Source organism: Symphodus melops, assembly GCF_947650265.1.
Source record: "Symphodus melops genome assembly, chromosome: 10".
NCBI lineage: Eukaryota > Metazoa > Chordata > Actinopteri > Labriformes > Labridae > Symphodus > Symphodus melops.
The window spans coordinates 24,978,053-24,996,179 of record NC_136700.1 but is presented as its reverse complement, the minus strand read 5'-3'; the positions used below and the strand labels follow the sequence as shown (position 1 = coordinate 24,996,179).

General features: G+C 46.5%; 1 protein-coding gene across 1 annotated transcript; it reads right to left on the bottom strand.

Moving 5' to 3' along the window:
- Positions 1-347: 347 nt before the first annotated feature.
- Positions 348-16,891, bottom strand: sidt2 (SID1 transmembrane family, member 2). The gene is given in 27 exon segments (XM_079353797.1): positions 348-1,134; positions 4,929-5,042; positions 5,143-5,253; positions 5,502-5,607; positions 5,769-5,815; positions 6,423-6,429; positions 6,431-6,497; positions 7,353-7,461; positions 7,553-7,689; positions 8,292-8,409; positions 8,654-8,777; positions 8,860-8,933; positions 9,023-9,089; positions 9,171-9,244; positions 9,339-9,454; positions 10,389-10,463; positions 10,548-10,586; positions 11,418-11,444; positions 11,601-11,656; positions 11,995-12,088; positions 12,472-12,637; positions 12,733-12,816; positions 13,061-13,162; positions 13,538-13,583; positions 13,713-13,877; positions 14,956-15,077; positions 16,158-16,891. Coding segments are annotated over 27 exon segments (2,610 nt in total). The 5' UTR covers positions 16,458-16,891; the 3' UTR covers positions 348-1,071.
- Between the last annotated feature and the right edge of the window lie 1,236 nt (positions 16,892-18,127).

Sequence of the window (18,127 nt, the reverse complement as noted above, 5' to 3'; positions counted from 1 at the left end):
AAATCAGGTTTTCTTTGAACATGTGATTTAAAAAAAAAAACATAATTGTCATTACATGAATATTGATCGATTTAAAAAGTTAGAGAATTAAAAAAAGCTTTTTATTATTGAAGACATCGAGAGGGGCGCAGTCTCCACCAATTGTTTGCTTAATCTTGGAACTTTTGATTTGCAGCACAGGGGAGCGCGTCTGTCGCCTTAACCCCATATCCCTTAATGAACCCTACCGTATGTTCCCTCAACCGTATGCTCGCTCTACATCGGGCTGAAGGAACCTCGGTCCGGCTTCAGTAGAAAAAAGAAAAGCTTCAGGTGTTCACTCAAGGTTCAAAGAAAAGAGTCACAAAGAGGGTTTGAAAATCAGACCTTTATTCAGAAATTGCTCATTGCAATATGGACATTTAATGTTTCCAGTACAGTGCAAATAAACCTTTAATGATCAGACCTCAGGACAGTCAACGAGGAGGTACAATCATCGCCTTTATTATCCTTCAATGAGAGGGACGGCTAGCTGGATGATCTGACCAATCAGAGCACAGCATGTGACTAACACGATTAGGACATTAAAAGGCCACTGACAGACAGTTCATGTTCTCTCTCTCTCTCACACACTCACACACACACACACACACACACCTGTACAGACACAGAGCATAGAAACGGCGTACAAACAGTCATTTCAAAAGCTGTGTTGACTTGAAGGGTCAAAGTATGCGGACGGTATAAAATAAGTTAATTTAGATATACAGTATATATTCTTTTCACTTGTTAATTACATCGTCAGCAGTAAGTAAACAGTGATACAACAGTTAAACTGATGATGGCAGCAAGAGGATGAAACACTTCAGCGTCACTTCAGGTCGACCCAGCTCTTTGTTGGCACACTTTTTGTCCATTCACAGGTTGGGGGAGGGACTTATTCCCGCCCCGCCCAGTGATGAGAAGCGAAGCCGTTCCCACCGTCGAGCCTGGAGAACAACAGGCTGTGCTTCTTTAACGTACACAATGAGACGCAAACCGAGCGCGAGACGAAGGCGATAAGGCAGAGAGGAGGAGCCGAGCTCGTCACGGCTAGAAGACGAAGATCTTGTCTCTCTGGACGTTGTCGAGGTCGTCGTCCATGGTGAGGAGGACCTTGGGGGGGAAAATCGAGATGGGACAACATTTCAATTTAGTACTATTATCGTGTCGCTCTGAATCAGTGGTTCTCAAACTTTTTTGAAGGAACGTAGGGCTGAGGAAACGAGGGCTGAAAGAAAGTAGGGCTGAGGAAAGTAGGGCTGAGGAAAGGAGGGCTGAGGAAAGGAGGGCTGAGGAAATGAGGGCTGAGGAAACGAGGGCTGAAGGAAAGGAGGGCTGAAGGAAAGTAGGGCTGAGGAAATGAGGGCTGAGGAAAGTAGGGCTGAAGGAAAGTAGGGCTGAGGAAAGTAGGGCTGAAGGAAAGTAGGGCTGAGGAAATGAGGGCTGAGGAAATGAGGGCTGAGGAAAGTAGGGCTGAAGGAAAGTAGGGCTGAGGAAATGAGGGCCGAAGGAAAGGAGGGCTGAGGAAAGGAGGGCTGAGGAAAGGAGGGCTGAGGAAAGGAGGGCTGAGGAAAGGAGGGCTGAGGAAATGAGGGCTGAGGAAATGAGGGCTGAGGAAACGAGGGCTGAAGGAAAGGAGGGCTGAAGGAAAGTAGGGCTGAGGAAATGAGGGCTGAGGAAAGTAGGGCTGAAGGAAAGTAGGGCTGAGGAAAGTAGGGCTGAAGGAAAGTAGGGCTGAGGAAATGAGGGCTGAGGAAATGAGGGCTGAGGAAAGTAGGGCTGAAGGAAAGTAGGGCTGAGGAAATGAGGGCCGAAGGAAAGGAGGGCTGAGGAAAGTAGGGCTGAGGAAAGTAGGGCTGAAGGAAAGTAGGGCTGAGGAAACGAGGGCTGAAGGAAAGGAGGGCTGAGGAAAGTAGGGCTAAAGGAAAGTAGGGCTGAGGAAATGAGGGCTGAGGAAAGGAGGGCTGAGGAAAGGAGGGCTGAGGAAAGTAGGGCTGAGGAAAGGAGGGCTGAGGAAAGGAGGGCTAAAGGAAAGTAGGGCTGAAGGAAAGTAGGGCTGAGGAAATGAGGGCTGAGGAAATGAGGGCTGAGGAAAGTAGGGCTGAAGGAAAGTAGGGCTGAGGAAATGAGGGCTGAAGGAAAGGAGGGCTGAGGAAAGTAGGGCTGAAGGAAAGTAGGGCTGAGGAAACGAGGGCTGAAGGAAAGTAGGGCTGAGGAAATGAGGGCTGAGGAAAGTAGGGCTGAAGGAAAGTAGGGCTGAGGAAAGTAGGGCTGAAGGAAAGTAGGGCTGAGGAAATGAGGGCTGAAGGAAAGTAGGGCTGAGGAAATGAGGGCTGAAGGAAAGGAGGGCTGAAGGAAAGTAGGGCTGAGGAAACGAGGGCTGAAGGAAAGTAGGGCTGAGGAAAGTAGGGCTAAAGGAAAGTAGGGCTGAGGAAATGAGGGCTGAGGAAAGGAGGGCTGAGGAAAGGAGGGCTGAGGAAAGGAGGGCTGAGGAAAGGAGGGCTAAAGGAAAGTAGGGCTGAGGAAATGAGGGCTGAGGAAAGGAGGGCTGAGGAAAGGAGGGCTGAGGAAAGTAGGGCTGAAGGAAAGTAGGGCTGAGGAAAGTAGGGCTGAAGGAAAGGAGGGCTGAGGAAAGGAGGGCTGAAGGAAAGTAGGGCTGAGGAAATGAGGGCTGAGGAAAGGAGGGCTGAGGAAAGGAGGGCTGAGGAAAGTAGGGCTGAGGAAAGTAGGGCTGAGGAAACGAGGGCTGAAGGAAAGGAGGGCTGAAGGAAAGTAGGGCTGAGGAAACGAGGGCTGAAGGAAAGTAGGGCTGAGGAAAGTAGGGCTAAAGGAAAGTAGGGCTGAGGAAATGAGGGCTAAAGGAAAGTAGGGCTGAGGAAATGAGGGCTGAGGAAAGGAGGGCTGAGGAAAGGAGGGCTGAGGAAAGGAGGGCTGAGGAAAGTAGGGCTGAAGGAAAGTAGGGCTGAGGAAAGTAGGGCTGAAGGAAAGGAGGGCTGAGGAAAGGAGGGCTGAAGGAAAGTAGGGCTGAGGAAATGAGGGCTGAGGAAAGGAGGGCTGAGGAAAGGAGGGCTGAGGAAAGTAGGGCTAAAGGAAAGTAGGGCTGAGGAAATGAGGGCTGAAGGAAAGGAGGGCTGAGGAAAGTAGGGCTAAAGGAAAGTAGGGCTGAGGAAATGAGGGCTGAAGGAAAGGAGGGCTGAGGAAACGAGGGCTGAAGGAAAGTAGGGCTGAAGGAAAGTAGGGCTGAGGAAAGTAGGGCTGAAGGAAAGTAGGGCTGAGGAAAGTAGGGCTGAGGAAAGGAGGGCTGAGGAAATGAGGGCTGAGGAAAGGAGGGCTGAGGAAAGTAGGGCTGAAGGAAAGTAGGGCTGAGGAAAGTAGGGCTGAGGAAACGAGGGCTGAAGGAAAGGAGGGCTGAAGGAAAGTAGGGCTGAGGAAAGTAGGGCTGAGGAAACGAGGGCTGAAGGAAAGGAGGGCTGAGGAAAGTAGGGCTGAGGAAAGGAGGGCTGAGGAAATGAGGGCTGAGGAAATGAGGGCTGAGGAAAGTAGGGCTGAAGGAAAGTAGGGCTGAGGAAACGAGGGCTGAAGGAAAGGAGGGCTGAAGGAAAGTAGGGCTGAGGAAACGAGGGCTGAAGGAAAGTAGGGCTGAGGAAAGTAGGGCTAAAGGAAAGTAGGGCTGAGGAAATGAGGGCTGAGGAAAGGAGGGCTGAGGAAAGGAGGGCTGAGGAAAGGAGGGCTGAGGAAAGTAGGGCTGAAGGAAAGTAGGGCTGAGGAAAGTAGGGCTGAAGGAAAGGAGGGCTGAGGAAAGGAGGGCTGAAGGAAAGTAGGGCTGAGGAAAGGAGGGCTGAGGAAAGTAGGGCTGAAGGAAAGTAGGGCTGAGGAAATGAGGGCTGAGGAAATGAGGGCTGAGGAAAGGAGGGCTGAGGAAAGTAGGGCTGAAGGAAAGTAGGGCTGAGGAAATGAGGGCTGAGGAAAGTTGGGCTGAAGGAAACGAGGGCTGAGGAAAGGAGGGCTGAAGGAAAGTAGGGCTGAGGAAATGAGGGCTGAGGAAAGGAGGGCTGAGGAAAGTAGGGCTGAAGGAAAGTAGGGCTGAGGAAATGAGGGCTGAAGGAAAGGAGGGCTGAGGAAAGTAGGGCTGAAGGAAAGTAGGGCTGAGGAAACGAGGGCTGAAGGAAAGGAGGGCTGAAGGAAAGTAGGGCTGAGGAAACGAGGGCTGAAGGAAAGTAGGGCTGAGGAAAGTAGGGCTAAAGGAAAGTAGGGCTGAGGAAATGAGGGCTGAGGAAAGGAGGGCTGAGGAAAGGAGGGCTGAGGAAAGGAGGGCTGAGGAAAGTAGGGCTGAAGGAAAGTAGGGCTGAGGAAAGTAGGGCTGAAGGAAAGTAGGGCTGAGGAAAGGAGGGCTGAAGGAAAGTAGGGCTGAGGAAATGAGGGCTGAGGAAATGAGGGCTGAGGAAAGGAGGGCTGAGGAAAGTAGGGCTGAGGAAAGGAGGGCTGAGGAAAGTAGGGCTGAGGAAAGGAGGGCTGAAGGAAAGTAGGGCTGAGGAAATGAGGGCTGAGGAAAGGAGGGCTGAAGGAACGTAGGGCTGAAGGAAAGTAGGGCTGAAGGAAAGTAGGGCTGAAGGAAAGTAGGGCTGAGGAAATGAGAGCTGAGGAAAGGAGGGCTGAAGGAACGTAGGGCTGAAGGAAAGTAGGGCTGAGGAAATGAGGGCTGAGGAAAGGAGGGCTGAGGAAAGGAGGGCTGAGGAAAGTAGGGCTGAAGGAAAGTAGGGCTGAAGGAAAGTAGGGCTGAGGAAATGAGGGCTGAGGAAAGGAGGGCTGAGGAAACTAGGGCTGAGGAAACCTCATTCCTTCAGCCGTGTGTGTTTTAAGTATGTGAGCTGCTAATTGATGAACTAAAAGATGAAATAAAATCCTACCAGGAAGGATCCAAACATGGCGATAGAGGAGAGGAAGTGCCAAATGTCGTGGTCGTCAAAGAACGACAGCAGGATGCATTCCCTGTTATGCTCGCGAGACTCGGCCGGAGTTTTCTGCGTCAGGAGAAAAAAAAAACACACACGGTAAACTTGCACCACGTCATGACGATGTTGGTAAAACGAGCAGCTCTGTGAGATTCTGTGAGCGACTGACCTGCCAGGTGCTGAGTCCCTGGAAGAAGAAATACAGCGCAAAGCCCCAAACCACCGCTGTGAAGAGAATACACACCAACGGCAGACACTGGATCCTCTCACCGCTCCGCAGCTAAACACACACACACACACACATACACACATACACACACACACACACACACACACACACACACACACACACACACACACACACACACACACACACACACACACACACACACACACACACACACACACACACACACACACACACACACACACACACACACACACACACACAGAAAACAGCTTCAGATATGTAAAACATTATGTGCATCGAGATGCAACTTCATAAGCAGGACAGGTGCAAAGGCAAACCTTCATAATGATGTAAAAGGCAAAGTAGAGCAGCAGGTTGCAGATGGCGATGGCCAACAGGTAGGAGGCGAAGTCGTTTGGTCTAAATATGAGTCCGTACGCCGCTCTGCAGAGAGAGAGAGAGAGAGAGAGAGAGAGAGAGAGAGAGAGAGAGAGAGAGAGAGAGAGAGAGAGAGAGAGAGAGAGAGAGAGAGAGAGACCGTTCAAACACGTGGTATACGCTCTCTTCTTAGTACAGCGTGAAGGAGGGAGATCAAGTTTTCTTACAGAGACCAGTTGACGATATTCCCCATCACGAGAAGAACCATACGGTCCTGTCAGACAAAGAGCAGGGCACACATGTTTAGAAACAGGACACAGGACGTAGACGGGGTCTCCCCGATAGAAGACAAAGTCCACCACCTCGTTTTCACTTGGTGGAGTCAGCACAGTGCGAGTCGAGCTCTCAGCGTGCGGTCAAAGTTCTTTCCTCTTTGACTTCACTCGAGGACTCTTTCCAACCTGAAGAGCTTTATTTACTGTTTCCTTTGAAAGCTTAGGATTTTGCCGTCATAAAGGAGAGCAGGTGTTACTCAGTGAATTGGTGCTTATGTCTGACCCGGTGTTACACTGCAGCCCTTTTTGTAGTGCGATCCTGCGACAGCGCCAAAATGAAGCTGTGCTGTCATCACGACTTCCTGTCAGGTCTATGACAGTGTGGGAGCTCAGAGCCTTTCAGAAGCACACACGGAGAGCGCCGTGCTCCCTCATTGGCTCGTGCTGCCTACACCTGACGGCGAATCATCACAGAGAGGTGACGGTCACGCCTTGAATACGGCTGCATCACTCGTGCGGCGTTTGAGCTGCAGCACTCATATCTCCACGATTCAGTCCACGACAGAACTTCAACACGTTGACAAGTCACACAAGCGTCTTACTCACAATGTACAGGTCCGCTGCACTGTCTGATGGAGTCTGTGTAGATGATGTTCACCATCCTGCGCAGGACCCCAGAGTCTGACACAAACATGAGGGGGGGTTAGCTGCAACATGTTCAAAACATCTCCTTCCTGTGCAACAAACTATTGTTTTTATTAGAGAATTATTTCTTTTTTATTATTTTATTTTTATTTATTTATTGTATTTTTTTTTTTATTATTTGAATTCAATTTATTTATTTATTAATTGGAGACCATTTTCAAACGTCTGTACAGTTTATACTGTGCTGCTACCAGAGGTGTGAAAACAAAGTAAAGTTTCTCAACGAGTGACTCCCTGCTAAGTGCTAAAGCTAGCTCTTTAACTCTGTAGAATAACAAGCGGAGCAGCAAAAACTTCAGCCAGTCTCTGAGACTGAGTTCGAAGAAATCCTGAAGTATGAACTCATGCAGAAACAGACTCTGAATCCAGAAGTCACCCAAAGATTCACACTGCATTGTTAGAGCTCGTGCATGAGACTCACTTTCACCATCATTTGTTCATTTGGATGCAAAGCTGAGACAGAACTTTGGTTAAGACGACTTTCTGCAGGCGGTGAAGCTGCTGAACATGAGACAACGATGACAGGCTAACGCTACGTCTCACTCTGATTCATATCTGCAGGACGTTCACTCTGCTCAGAGCTTCTTAACTTCTTCTGTCATCGTCCTCAGCCATCATATCAAACAGCCCCGAGACGAGCTAACTGGCTACTAGCGTAAAGCTGGGCTCATCTGTGGACATGAGAGAGACTGTTCTGCCTGTTGAAAGTTGTTGAACTATTAGACTGAATTTTAAACTACTTTTTCAATGTGGAACTGTTACATGTTGTTGCTTAAAGCAGACGTGTCTGAACGTTTAGCAGTAAAGCAAAGATGATGGCGAGGAGCTTACCCAGCCTCCAGCGGCCCATGTAGTAAAGCTGAGTGCTCAGCAGCAGAGTGGCCAGAATGTGGATCACAGAGAACACGATCCAGAACACCATGTTTCCTTTCCCGAACACCTGCAAAACACACCGACATGAAGGGGAGCCGATATTTATGTGTGTGTGTGTGTGTGTGTGTGTGTGTGTGTGTGTGTGTGCGTGCACCTACCACTCCCAGCACAGAGAAGAAGATGACGGCAGCCAGGCAGGCGTAGGCTGTGTAAGCACTGGCGTTGATGTCAGGGTGTCTCTTCTGATAAAGCTTCAACATGCAGAGTCCAGCAATCATGTACATGAAGGAGGTGTCTGTGAAAAAAAAAGAGATGGTTCATCTACCTCAAACAATCACAGGAGGAGGAGGAGGAGGAGGAGAAGGAGGAGGAGGAGGAGGGGGAGGAGGAGGAGGAGGAGGAGGGGGATCTGATCATCTTCACTGCGAGTCTGCAGCTCTAACCTGCAGATATGAGACTAAATAAAACATGACCTAAACCTCATGCTCATGTGTGTGATGTCTGGTTTAGATTGGTCACTGGATGGTAAGCTACAGTCCTGTCATCTAAGGAAGTCCAGGTCCTTCTTCATGCCTCCGTCTCCTCTCTGTGACCTCCTGCCAGGTCTGCAGATGGTTCAGGATGCAGCAGCTCTCAGTCTGACCACAGCGGGTAACTATGAGCGTGTTCCTCTTCCTGTTCAGATGACCCTGCTGAATGACCCGTGCACCATCATACCTGTCTGACTGGTGAACCCGTACAGTATGTGCATAGACGTGCTCTGCGCTCTCAGGGAAGTGGTCAAAAAGAGGAGGAAGGTTGTGAGGTTATTTATTTTAGACCCTTCATTGCAAAGTGAGAAGACTAGGTTGGGTCCTTCGTGGTTTTGATTTCACCGCCTGCGGGTGGCAGTCTTACCGAACTGGAAGTTGGTGTAGTTGGGACAGACATGGTAGCAGGCACTGAGCAGACCCTCCATCATCAGAGCCGTTCCCATGGCATAAAAGAGACCAAAGTGCTTCGGGATTCCACATTCCTGGGAAGCAGAGAAGAAGAAAAGGTCACTTTTGACTGACCTTAACGCCCAACATGGTCAACACTAATGTAGCACAGAAAACAGTGATTAAAGGAGCAGTATGTAACTCGGACCCCTAGTGTTTAAAATGGGTACTGCAGTCCAAATTCAAAACATTACGGAGAGTTGTCTCTCTGTAATGTAAGTATTGTAAATACCCATGTTTGTGTATGTGTGTGTGTGTGTGTGTGTGCACGTGTCTTACCAGCGCGTTGAGATCGTTGCGGACCAGGGCTCGATTGTGGATGATGTCTCTTTTGAGCACGATGAACAGGAAGAGCAGACCCAGCATCACGTAGCCCATGTTACTGAGGATGTTGTTGAAAGCACTGTGAAGGACAGCAGCTGAGAGTCAGTAACCCGTCGCTCCACTTTGGAGGATGTGACATCACACACATGCTAAGCACACACCTCAGCGCTCCCAGGGGGTGAGCACACAGGAAGTTATAGAAGCAGATGTCCTGGTTTCCTGTGACGTTGACCACCTGAGGAAGAGCAAGCGAGTCATTACAGCACTACAGGATCATCTAATCTAACAGGGAGTTTTTATAAAAGCACTGTGCATGTCTCAAACCGTCTGATAGGTGATGACCAGCTGGATGACAGGCAGCGCATAAAACACGGCGATCGTGGCAATGTTCCTGGAAAGAGGAGAATGATTAGACCGTCAGTTCCAGCGATGCTGCGTTTGAATCATTTCATGAACTAAGCGCTTTCCTCACCAGAAGTAGATTTGGTATTTCTTGCTGAGGATCCTCTTGTCTTTGCGAGACAGGTCGGACACATAGAGGAATTTCTGTAGAGAGGAGAGGACGTCGCTTGTGTTTGTAAGAAGAGTCTTTACAAGAAGAGCTCCGTCGTCATTCTGAAATATAAATATCAAGGCTCACCTTGGTGCGGACGATGTTTTTGTCTGAGTCGATGTCGTCCAGCGTGTCGTAGTCGTCCTCCTCCACAGAGCTCAAAGACTCTAGTCTGCTTCGTCCGACACTGTCCAGCGAGCGCTCTGACCGAACGGGAAGAGAGAAGGACGTGGTCAGAAGAAACCAAGGAAGGGAAATCATCGTCTTCAGTCTGAATCAGATGAAGAATTATGGGGGATGCAAAGATTTCATGCAATCGTCAAATAAGTCAGCTTCATATCACAGAAGGAGCGCGGCTCATCTCACGCTTGATGTCGGGTTTTTTTTAATTTTACTTTCACAAGATTTTGAATCTGGCCGCATCAACATTTGAATTCATCTGATTTTCCATTCACACAGTGCTGATTGGTTTGGTGTCAATTCTGAACTGATTCAGCCAATGAGGCGGCAGTGTGTCACCGATGCTGACGGCTATGTGCTGAAGGTGATTGAGGATTGGGCGACGTTTGAAAATCTCCTGTCCTGATGAGTGAAGACAACACAGGGAATCAATGAGCCGGGCTATAAAGACAAACTTCACACAAGCAGAATTTTAAACTTCAAGTGCTGCGAATAACAAGATCAGAAAAATAAAGTCCTAAACACACGAGATGTGTTTTGGTTTTTTTTAAACACCAACTCGCAAAAATACTTACGTGCATCAGAAGAGCAGTTCAAGCAGACGACTCACGTTAGAAATGTTTAGAGCAGCAGCTGAACATGAGTTTAAAGTTTAGAGTTCAGGCTGCGACCTCGATGTGAAGCTCCTGCCTGCATCTCTGAGCAGCTGCAGCCACACAACACCAGCAGGTCCCTGAGGTCCTCTGACCTCTGATCAGGGTCTGCTGCTCGCACCGGACTAAGAACAAGAGGAGACTGTGCCTTCCAGGTTGATGCACCTAAACTTTGGAACTGAGAGCTGTAAACTGTCTAATCTTTACTAAAGAAGAAGTATCTGAGTACCAACTCTTAGGAGAGCAAACTGCAAAGTGCTGTCGTGGGACGGAGAATATGAAGCGCGTCTGTGTTTGCCCATACCTGTGTATCCATAGTTGTCGGTGGATGTGGCGCTGTCAGTGATGGCGTCCGAGCTGAGCGTGCTGCCATTGTCAGCTGGAGAAGAAGAGGAGCCACAGAGTCAAATCACAGAAACATTCAAGGCAACAAAGCAGAATAAAAAAACTAAAGAAAACTCACCAAAGGAGCCGTATTCATACTGCACACCTGGTATCTTCCCTGTAAAGACAGTGACACACACATTTAAAAGGAGCAGCGCCACAGCGCGCACACGGAGATGAGTGAGCGAGGCGACAACACATGCACGGATCAGGAGAGGAAACGGGTGCGTGACGGGGGTCTGCATGGGGTCACATGGGGGAAATGTTGATTGACAGCTCCTCCTCGTCATATCTTTACTCTAACTCTTTCACAAATGTTTCCGTTTCAGGTCCATCCTCGTGAGGACATGAAAAAAAAATTGCAGATTTGAAATAATAGTTTTTCAGTGAACGTTTAAAAATGTGCCCCACACACACACACACACACACACACACACACACACACACACACACGGAGCGGTGCAGACGTGAAGCGTGGTGACTGAACCGGTGAGGACGATTAATGAAGAAGAAGTATAATCTCCCTCTGGTTGTCTCCTGTATTTAGTCGTAAAACCAATTCTATTTTACGCTTGAAATCATCTCAGGTGAAACTTGTTGGAGACTATTATTTAGTACAGCCGTCCCCAAGAACCGGGCCTTGGATCGGTGCCAGGCCGGGGGTCGTCTCAAACTTTTTCGCTAATTTTTCTGGGAATGGCAGACAATTTTATTACATATCACAACACTAAAGTTAACATGTAAACATGTTAGTGGTGAGGTCACGTGAGGTCAAAGCTGCGTGTGCACGGTGAGCGATCACTTTCACGTAGTGAGTTTAGGGCAGGGAAATGTGACAGGACAAATATGAGTTCTGGGAGTCTGTGAGCTATCGCATGCATCCACAGATGATCGACACAGTGACAACAAAATGCAGCCAGTGAATAAAAAGGAGAAACAGTCTGTATACCATCTCCGTTCTTCCCAAGCAGAGAGGCTGAACCACACATAAGCATGAGGGAGAGAGAGTGAGAGACACACATTCAGTACACACACACGTTAAATAACACAGAAAGCTTGAGACTTGATTGGCTACCCCCCCGTCATGAGCCCTTAATGGGTTGGTCCATTCTCTCTGTAGCTGCAGGGTTACCTGTCTCAGCAGGAGACATGTCAGCAGGAATCCGAAAAACCTCCCTCTTCTTCATTCTGCAGACACAAAGAGGACGACTTGAATATTCAAATTCTTTATATTCCATAAAATGTCCACCGAGCGCTTCCTTCCGGGCAGAAAAGCTCTGGCTGTGTTTGCACGAACAGCAGCAGTACGACCGACACTGCTGTCTTACTTTTTACTGCATGTTTTTATATTTCAGATTTTTCCTTTCCCCGATGAGAAAAGGAGCAAACAGGAAGTTGACACGAGACAGACAGACTATGTGCAGTATCATACATTTGGAAAGGAGCGGCTTTCTGAAAAGTCGGAAGCTGCTCATCGTGAGCGCTCGGAGCGGTGGACATGGGAATATTAGCCAAACAAATCTTACCTCGTGTTCTCCACACAGGCCATGAGCAAGGTGAGCAGGTAGAAGGAGAGGAAGATGCCCAGGCAGAAGAGCATGCCCATCACGTAGACCTCGGCTGTGGAGAGATATTTACTGTTAGCCTCTTCACAGCTTCACTGAACCACCCTGACTGTTTGAGACTAATACGTTGAGTCTAAAGTGGTAGAAGAGCGGACCTTCCAGCTCCTCGAACCGGAGGTCATGTGTGCAGGACGGGAGCGAGGATCGGCGAGAAGAAGAGCTTGAAGATGTAGGGATATTAAACATGATGGTATGCTAATGTTCAATTGATTTGGCTCAATAAATAAACATTGACTGCTAACATCTGTTAGTGCTACATTATTTGCACGTGTGGATCAACACGTTTAAGAGCTGCACAGTGACAGCGTGTCGTCAATGCTCAGCGTCAGTCCTGATGATTTCAACTCATTAAACCATAAATGAATATTTGTGACTCACAGTTGATAGCAGGAGAGACCATCACATCGATGGTCTTGCTTCGGTTTCCAGCGTCGATCAGCTCATCGGGGCGAAGAGGGTAGAAGCGCAGCGGACCACCGCACGCCTCGTCCTCTGTTTTGACCACGATCACCACGTAGAAGCTGTTGCTGGGGAAGTCTTTCCTCTAGATGGCAGAAAGAGACAAAGAGATGAATGTGTTTGTGAGGTGCTGTGACAGATGACTGCAGTACGCCTCATGTGACCCGTCTTCAAAACTACCTGCACAGTGATCGCCCCTTTTTTGGTCATGGTCTGGTACATCCCGATGAAGGCCACGTTGTTGTCAAGGTCATAGACTGGACACTTGAACAGAAAAAAAATCACACAAGAGGTTTTAAAAGAGGGAAGAAACATGCACAGACACCCGCCCAGGATAAGGAGGAAAAAAAGATGAGAAAATCTCAAATAAACCTGCAAACATCAGAAATGGATTCGCTGCATGCTGACCAGTTTTCTGAGTTTCTGACTTGTCTGCTTTTTTGTTTCTTGCTGCCTTTGTAACTTCCTTTTAAAACATATATTACATGAAGAAAAGTAAGTATTGTACCTGAATGTCCTGGACGGACATAACCGAGCAGGGAAAGGTCATGTCTGAGTTGACCTTGACGATCACAGTGTCCACCCCGTCTGGGAAGACATACTTGAAGTACTGAGAAAAGTGGGTGTCAGAGAGAAGACAAAAAACAAGATGGAGTCATGAGGGGAGTAATTCAACAAGTGTGGATTTGAAACAAACTCTTCCTCTCTTCACTGCGTCATGTTCTATGTGGAGAAGAAGTTTCATGTAAGAGCTGCTACAGACGGCCACATTAAAAAGCAGAACCTGTCAGAGAGCACTTACAGAAACTAAGGAAATCCCTTCCCCTCGTACTTTCCCTCGCTCATCTTTCTCATCATCTGTAACTTCCACACCCCCACTCGTACCCCGGCCCGCTCCAAACATGTGTGAGAAAACTTCCCCCGTGGTAAAGATGCACCTCGTGTCACTCATGAGCACACAAAGCTTGCGGCTCACGCTGTTTACCTGAGGTTGGGACGGTGACGCGGTGAAGCTGAATTTCTTGTCCGTCCTGTAATCAAGGATCAGATGATGCGTCAGACACGACAGTCAGCTGCTTTCTACCAAACCCAGTTGTTGTCAAATGGATTAAGCCGTGGAATTCAAGCAATGTTTGTATGAAACATGAAATGTAACTCACTGCAGGGTGAAGCTCTCCACACGGCTGACCCGGAGCTGGTAGCTGGTGTCCTGACTGGAGAGTGTAGACACATCCACAAAGAAGTACTGGGTCTCAGAGAGGGCCCGGGTCGGAGGCTGACACAGCGTCCGGCCAACATGATTGTAGGGGTACTTCCGCTGGTAGCTGGACAAAGAGGAGAGAGAGAGAATCAGTTCTCCTGGTCCCCTTCAGATGTTTTCATTAAACACAGCTGTGATGGAAGAGACGAGATAAATGATGCCAGGGACGACTTCATGAAGGAATAAATCAAGATGGGCTTAAAGGATTGCTGTTTTTAAAATCACATGGCCTTGTTAAGAACCTCTGGACAGGATGAATATAAATCCAGCCACACAGAGCAAAGAGATGGCCGTGGCTTGTTTTCTATTTAAAAGAGCATGTGACAGCCTCTTCATAAACCAGAAGGAACCGTAAGCTGAAGACACATGTGTAGCTCATTTACAGTAAGGCGGGCCGGGCCTTGTGGGTCTCAGAGGAGGAAGTGAAAGTCCAAGGTTCATCAGTAATCAGCTGACACAGGCCAGACCATGTGAGCGGCTGAGGCCATTCAGGTGTTGCACCATGTTGGACTATACACCAGAGTGTGGGAAATGCCCCCCCAGCAGATCTTCAGCCGACCTGAAGGCTTGCTAAATCCACAAACAATGAAATATTGTTTGTATATAAATAATGATTATTCCTTAAAATGAAAGAATCAATCTGACCCTGAATCACCTAACATCTCTACAAACAATAAAACAAGCACAGCCAATCAAGCTTGTCACATAATAATAATAATAATAATAATAATAATACTATTAAGCATCAGATGATCGATAACCGTTAAGATACCACGGCTACATAATTAGAAGTCCGGGTCGCCCAGTGTTGGCTCATTTCTTGTTTTTCACACTGCACATCTGTGTGGAACGAAGACTCGCAGCAGATTTGACTTAAATATATCTGAAGTTATCTTCAAGCTTTGATTGTATTGTTTTTAAAATGCATGAAGTATGTGTTTTTACACCGTCATGTAAAGTATCAGAAAGTTATAATAATAATAATAAATAATAATAATCTCCATGTCATTTGAACGCAGTGTGTGACGGGACAGTAAGACTCTTCCAGAGCCGATTCTAGTTATCGCTCACTTTTGGAAATATTGTGGATCTGTATAAATTCAGAAGAGTTTCATGTAGTCCAGTGAGGTGGGGATACTCACAGGCCTCTCAGTATGAGAGGGACTTGAAAAGACAGCACAGCTTGCTTCTGTCGTACAACAAACAGGATGGGACTCTCCAAACCCTGTGACAGCAGGTCTACGGTCACACGCACTCCCTCCGTCTGAAACCCAAAGAAGAGCAGGACACGGGTTACATTTCACACATTCTGAATTTCCCTCGGGATCAATAAAGTATCTATCTATCTATCTATCTATCTATCTATCTATCTATCTATCTATCTATCTATCTATCTATCTATCATTCAGCACTGATTTCCATTTTGAAGTTGGAGTGGGAGTTCCCGGTCGGATACATCATCAGGAACGCTCCCACTGGGAGTTTAAATCCAGCGTGGCCGCTCGACGCATCAACAGTAATGTCAGAAACGTAATCCTCTTCCTGTTTGACTCAAATCAATCACAACAATCGTACCGTGACAGTTCTATCTGTAGACATACTGTGTGGTTATTTTCGAGCACAAACTATCACCTGGTGTGTTGTTATCGTCTGGTATGAACTCACAAAACAAAACAAAGATACTCCAGGGAGGCATCTGTGCCAACTTGAATTGTTTGCACTTTAAAAGTATAATGTGTTTTTATTGGATTTTTTTTTTCAGGGTCTTCTGATTTATTATTTTATTCACTTGTAGAATACTGTAGATATTATGTTGAAGGTTAACATTTATGTAACTCTATTGGTTAATAATAAATGGGTCATTTTTCTCGTACCTACTAGTGTTCACTGCTGTGATTTTTTTAAAGTAACATCACTTAATTGAGCCTTTTCTTACAACATACATACACTACAAAATAAGTCATAAAAGTATGATGATTCATGCTGATATAGTATCGGATCGATATCGGTTTCGGCCAGTACTGAAGGCTGCGATGTCAGTCTCATATCGGAAGAGAAAAAGTTGCATCAGGACATCTCCAATCTTAGTTTTAGTCCATGGTCAAGGTTTCAGGTTGTTACTGATTGATTGATTCCCTAAACTGCATTATAATATTTTCAACGAGGAGATAAGTTAAATATATTGAATATGAATTAACGACCAATTTTAAAGCCCTGTGCCTTATGAAAATCATGTTTGGTGTTTGGACATAGCTTCCACTCCACCTTTAAACTGTTGCATAGCTTCACTTGGTTGTTGTTGTTGTTGTTTTGGGATTACATGAATTATTAATGATCCTCTCACCTTGTTCCTGGAGATGGTGTGATTGAAAGCATAGATGGTCTGGTTCTCGCTTGTAACCGTGTCGTTGTAGGTGACATCAAACTCTGCGTCTTTCTGGAACACGTTCTTGGTCTCTCCCGCAGCCCCGGTTCGGCACACGAACTGGATCACACAGAACCAGAAGAGCAGGAGAGCTGCAGATCCGGGTCGGATCCAACCAGGCGCAGCTCTACAGCCGTTTTTATGTCGAGATTTCCAGCAGCTTCGAAACACCATTTTGTCTGACAACGTACTCCACAGTTGCCAACTAAAATATGACATTAGAGAAGCAACACTAATAACAACTCCACCCCATCCACCGACACAACAACAGCTGCTGGCAAACAAGCTAACGGAAGCAGCTGGGTGTTTACATCACTTAAGACACGATCCTTCCTCTAGTGTCACACAAACAGAGCTCAGATCTGTCAGTCATGCAGCAGATGAGCCAGGTTTCAACACAACAAGGTGACAGTGATAGTTTTCTGTCAGGAAAAAAGGCTGTTAGCGAGCCATGCTAACTTTAGCATTGTTTGCTATTTCGTCAGGAATCATCTTCTTTTTCTTTTAATTCCAGCTTCGTGACAAAAAAAATAAAAAATAAAATAAAGCAGCACGAAGCTGTACCAGAAATCAGTTTTTCGGAGCCGTGGCCTGTACGCTGATAATTCCGGTGCGGAGAGTGAAGAGGTTCAATGTTTACAGCGTGAAACGTCGACGTCTGACGTCAACAAGCTCTGACTGTAAACAATGTAAGCGTGATTACGTCATGACGCTTCCATTTACCACTCTTTTATGTTTTGATTCAAGAGCAAATATAAAAACAACATGGCTCTTATAGCTTTTAAAATAGATGTTAAAAAAAAAAAGTACAGGTGCATATAAAACTGTAAAATATTCTCATTGAGATTCATGATTAGATTATTATTAAAGAAAGCATTATTAAAGTTTCAGATGGAGAACAAAAGACAGACAATAAACAAATAAGAAATCAGAAGCTTTCAGCAGAAAAAAAAAAAAACATGTGCAGAGAGTCGTCACATGATTCTTTATCCTGCTTTTAAAATCGTCCATGGTGACTAAATGCTCTAGTTTAGTGAGGTGACTCTGCAGCTCAGACCAAGATGATGGAGCAAACACACTGAAAGCTCTTTCACCAGAGCAAGTTTATCAAAGGACATGATGAATCCATCAGCTTTAAGGTGACAGCTGCTAACTGCCTTTGGGAATCAGCACAAAACGTAAATAAGAAGGTAAATCATTTATGTCTTTAAGAAAAATGTAAAATATTTAAAAAAAAATTATCCAATGCTCCATCCCTTGTACGGCTCACCTGAATGTGAGTCTTTAAGTTGTTTGTAACTGTGGATGCCTGTGACAGTAAGGGCGTTCTGCTATTCATCATGGAAGACGAACCTATAGCTGCACCCGCTTTTATCTCAGATGCAACCTGAGTCATTTTATTCAGAACTGGGTGTGATGCAATCTTTAGATTCAATATCTGTTAGTTCATTACTGATAGTACCTTGGCAGACAAGCAGAGTTTAGATAAGAGTCTATAGCTGTTTAGGTGGATCCCTTTAATACTGGCATGACATGTGCTGCTGTCCACACCTCGATCAAAAAAAGGTTGCTTTCTCTGAACTAGGGCTGGACAATTAATCCAATCTCAATCACAATTACAGTTTTGGTTTCCCACAATCAGGAAGAAAAAAAAAATCAAGATAAAACCAAGAGCCGACCCCATCAAATACTTGAGCAAAAGGATCATTCTATTCAAGCTCCATGGGGTTGTTAAATGTCTATCTTTAGATAGATGTGTCTGTTTTCTCTAAATAATTCAAAGTCTATTGGTATAAGTAGCAGCCTATTAATACTTTAAATGCAGTTCTGAAAACTACTCGTACTATAAAACAATCTCCTTAGTGTGTGCATGAAGAAATCACCCCGAG